The 4,777-nt window shown below is 34.7% G+C and overlaps 1 protein-coding gene across 1 annotated transcript; it reads right to left on the reverse strand.

Annotated features, from left to right (window-relative positions):
- Nucleotides 1-3,573: 3,573 nt before the first annotated feature.
- LOC112721017 (protein FAR-RED IMPAIRED RESPONSE 1-like) lies at nucleotides 3,574-4,338 on the reverse strand. The gene has a single exon (XM_025772109.2). The coding sequence runs from the start codon at nucleotides 4,336-4,338 to the stop codon at nucleotides 3,574-3,576; it is 765 nt and encodes a 254-aa protein (XP_025627894.2).
- Nucleotides 4,339-4,777: the final 439 nt, after the last annotated feature.

Here is a 4,777-nt window from a genome sequence, read left to right on the forward strand (position 1 = left end):
TTTCAAAGTACAAATTAATTTTTTGGCTGTTTGTTCTTTTATAATATTGCTTTGTTAATGTGTGCCTTGAATTGTGGTGAAGGAATGATTGTGGTATTTGGTTTGCTGAATGGATGATCCTCAATCACTATTGGGGCGTCAATAAGTCATGAGTAGAAAAATCGTCTATGAATTTTATAATATTTAGTTTGTTGGGTTTATTTAATTAAATAATACTATTGTTAATGTCTGTTAGGTTGTCAATAATTACTCAAAAATGTGATTGGCTGTGTATTTGGTGTACAAATGGCTCAACCCAAAGCGAGATATGATAAAAGAGTTTGCTGTTGCTGACTGGAATAAAAAAGATGCAGTAGTCTGTCCTTCAAACTTAGGATTTTAAGATACCTCTAGTTAAAAATTTATGAATCGTAATCGTGTCTTTTAAGAACACATTTATTTGGTTAAGTTATGGACTGATTAGACCATTTTAATTTTGTTTGAAGTACACTTTATCTTTATATTTTAGTCTATAATGATTTATATATTATTTCTTTTGGACTATTTAAATATATATTGTTCTTTTTTATTTATAATAATTTATACATTATCTTTGCAGCAATTGTTTCATTATTATTAAACCTAACCTAAATTTTAAATTTAGTAGTTTTTACTCTATATATATATATATATATATATATATATATATATATATATATATATATATATATATATATATATATATATATATATATATATATATATATATATAGTATTATTGAATGGATGAGAATTCTTTAACCTTCCATGACAAATTGAATGCAAAAATGAGGTATGCACCAGGAAGGAGATGAAGAATTTTTATTACACGGAAGCATGCTTTGATATATCTTGGCAGTGCTATTTTTGCTGCATAATTTTACAGGTCAGAGATAAGAGATTGCTACATATATGACTATACATAAAGCTGAAAAATATTTTAGAAATGTTTTAACATGTGCTAAAGATAGTCCACGGATATATCTTCAGAATTTAGGATTAACTATAGCTTCAAATTAGTAATTCATGAAGCAGAAAATAAAAAGGTATTCTTGTGGAGTTAAATAGAGTTGGATAAAATTAAATATAGTAAAGGGTCACTTTGAAACCAACACCACTGTCTCTTTCAACTTGTTAATCCCTTTCTTATTCTTCCTCCTTTCAACTTCTTATTTTTGGCATCATCTTTATTTATTTTGCAAGATTTTTTTCTATGAAAAATGGGTATATAGTCTTCACCTGAGCTAATGTATGCTCATTATTCCATATGAACTATAAATGAGAAACCGAATTGTATTGTTAATGATGATTATTTGTTTACTCTATTTTTTTTGAGCAAAAGCATTGAAAATGAAAAGTGAGGTAGAATACCAATAACAAAAATATCTCACAACCAAAATGAGACATGTCAGAAACAAAGGGAGATAAGTTATCATCTTCACAAATTATTCTCAAGAAAATAATGAGCATAACAATGCCAGCTTAAGATAATGTACAATTGCAACCAGTTTAATAGGCGTCTCTTAAAATTTTTGGCTCCAACAACCTACTTGAACTAAACGGCTTCAGGAGACTTGGTGACTTGGTTTAAAGTTAAATGGCAACACTTAAAATAGGCTCTACAGGTTTAACATCTTAATTTAACAAAGGACAAGCAGATGAAGAAACAGACAAAAATTATGGCCACAATGTCCAACAACTGGATATTTTTATAGGATGTATAGCAATTTTAGCTCCTGTCAAGGCTTGGGATTTACTAGTAGCACCATACCTACGTTGCCCCAGAATCAAGAATTGCATCTCCATAAGAAACTAACCCATTTTGTCCAGACAGTGATCTTGATCTAGACCTGCTTCGAGATGATGTCATTTTATCATGTCGTCGTTTTGGTGGTGTCGCATCAGGTGATCTGGAACTAGAAGATCTATTACTCCTGGAATTGGACATTGACTTGCCTTTGTCCGGAGAGGGTAGATCATTACGAGGACCAAGTCGGGATTCCAATCTGTCACTTATTCGAGGCCTCCTATCTTCAGGACTAGGACTACATACTGGACTCTGGCTGCGACCATGGTCTCTAAAACGGCCACGCACTGGACTGCGAGAGATGCTCCTACTTCGACTTCTTCTATTTTGGTATCTAAAATAACAAGTATATGAATTAAGCTTAAGCACTATTGTTTTCCATTTTTGTGTACTAGATTCCATGAAAGAAACACTACTTGTTTATATTAAAATGCAATTACAGAAAAACATAAGAAATGAGGACAAAGGTATAGTATAAGAACACAATAACCATGAAAATGCAGTTATAGTTCGATGAAAAATTATTTTAATGAAGCATCCATCATGCCACAGCATGTATATAGACAATTCTAGTTATATATGGTTAAGATCTCGTTAAGTAACAATAAAAGGTAACAAGGGATAACTACGTGACGACAAATGAGAGGGAGGAAGCATCTTGGACGGTTCCCACCCTTTGGTGGGCTCCAAAAACGTCTTAGAGGGGAGCGCTCAGAATATCTTATGTAGCTTGAGTTTCTAAAAATAACATAAAACTGAGAACAATATCCAACATGTTCCAAAGAATCCAGCTTGGCAAAATGATATCTGCGTGTAAAGGCATAGCACTCTGTAAAGCCACGTCCTTTTTTTATACGTTTAGGCATACCATGTGGTGAAGGACTTTTCGAAAAGTCCTAAGGTTTGGATGCTGGTTCAGATGCTTTTTGACCAGGACTAGCCAATATATTGTGTTTAGCTCTCCAGACTTCCCAACAGGATCTCCTCCAGGACTTGCACCTCTAAAAGAAAAAAGGATATGACAAAAAATAAGAAAAACTGGAGATGCATTCTTATAATAGGATGGAGTTGACATTTAAACTGTGCAAATTTTCAAAAGATTTCAAATGAGATAATATATAAAGGCAACGGGTGAAACCTATTCTGATCTGAATCATCTGACAAAAGAAGGCATAAAGTCAAACTTGCTATCAAGTATAACTACAACATAGAATTTAACAGGTTATTTTAATTCAAGTAAAGTATAATGCCATTTTAAATTTGATTGACCTCTTCTGCACCAAAGCTAGCCTGTGTGCCACCACCAATCTTATCACCCAAATTGTTACCCTCATTCTTCACAAGATAATTCTTCTTTACATGACCGGTATTGTTGCATTTAGTGGACCTCCGTTTTCCTTTCTCTTTTTTTCCCTTTGGTGCACCTGTTGTCTTGACAACTGAAGGGTCACCAACAAAGTTCGGCATGGAAGAATCTCTTGTTCCACTTTTCAAGCACGATTTTTGCTCTAGTGTTTTGGACAAACGAGAGACTTCATTTATAGTGTCATGGAAAGAAGGACCATCTTGATCTCCTAAGAATACCATCCACGTAGCTGCCACTGACAATGCGCCATAGTACATTAAAAAATCTCTTTCTCTGTCTTGTATAGTGCTTCCAACTGAACTTTCATCTAGATACTTTTTGGCATCCTTGGACCATCTTCTCAAAAGAAAATTTTCTGGCAAGTTCTGTAAACCTACCGTTTTCATGGCACAAAACATGTGGCTACAAGGAATGCCTTCACTACTCCACCTACTACATTCACACTCCATATTCTTGGTGTTGTGCTCATAAAGTACGGTGTATATTGTTGCCCTCTATCACACTCCTTAACTTTTAACACAACAATAGTTGATATATTTTCCTCATTTATAACATCTAATGCAACCACTCCTTCAATTTCTGTTTTTACTTTGCCAAACATCTCCCATGTGTAAAAATTTACAGCACAAAGCTCCAATGCAGCTAAGCGAGTTGTTAACATAGGCTCTCCGTACACCGTCTTAAATTGAGAAACTAATTCGTTGTGTCTATAATCCCTAAGAGCATATTCAAGATTTTGGACTAGGTCTAAAAGACTTTGGTGAATGCCAATAAACCTTTTGATGAAGTTGTTTATCCCTTCAGACCTTGATGTTGTTCTAAATTCAGCACAGAATTTATCTCGCAAGTAGGCGCTTGCCCAACTTTTTCTCTTTTGATATTCATTTAGTACCCATTCATTTTCCTCCAACCCATATTTTTTTATCATATTCTTCCAATATTCTTCAAATTCATCCGGATGCCATGGAGCATACAACCATCTTCTGAAGTCGTCGGAAAAACCTTTACTTTTTATGTTTGCCATTACATTTTTCTGAATGTGCCAACCACATAATCGGTGAGTTGCATTTGGGAAGATTTCTTGAATTGCTGCCTTTATTGCCTCATCACCGTATGTGACCACAACACTAGGAGACTTGTTCAGCATGACATCTAGAAAGTTTTGCAACAACTACGTATATGTTGGCATTTGTTCGTTCTCTATCAAGGCAAAGCCAAATATGCATGTTTGACGGTGATGGTTACAACCTGAGAAGATTACTAACGGTCTTCTGTACTTATTTTTTTGATAGGTTGTATCAAATGCAAGCACATCTTCAAAGCACTGATAATCTGCCCTACAAATGCCATCTGCCCAAAATAGATTTGCCAGCCGACTTTCATCAGTAGCACTGTACCTTGTCATGGCCATGGGGTCAACATCGACTTTTCCAAGTAGATAGCTAATTGTTGCATTAGAATCCTCACCAATGAGCTTTGCATGATGAGTTCTTTCAATGTGGTTATCCAGATCCTTCTTTGTGAACCCGACGTTAGCATAACCATACCCCCGGCTTGGCCTACCATTAATCCCATTATTTTAGAGG

The sequence above is a fragment of the Arachis hypogaea genome, chromosome 2 (assembly GCF_003086295.3).
Source record: "Arachis hypogaea cultivar Tifrunner chromosome 2, arahy.Tifrunner.gnm2.J5K5, whole genome shotgun sequence".
NCBI lineage: Eukaryota > Viridiplantae > Streptophyta > Magnoliopsida > Fabales > Fabaceae > Arachis > Arachis hypogaea.

Excerpts from the sequence above, each read along its gene's own strand:
- LOC112721017 (XM_025772109.2), bottom strand. The coding sequence starts at position 4,338 with ATGCTGAACAAGTCTCCTAGTGTTGTGGTCACATACGGTGATGAGGCA.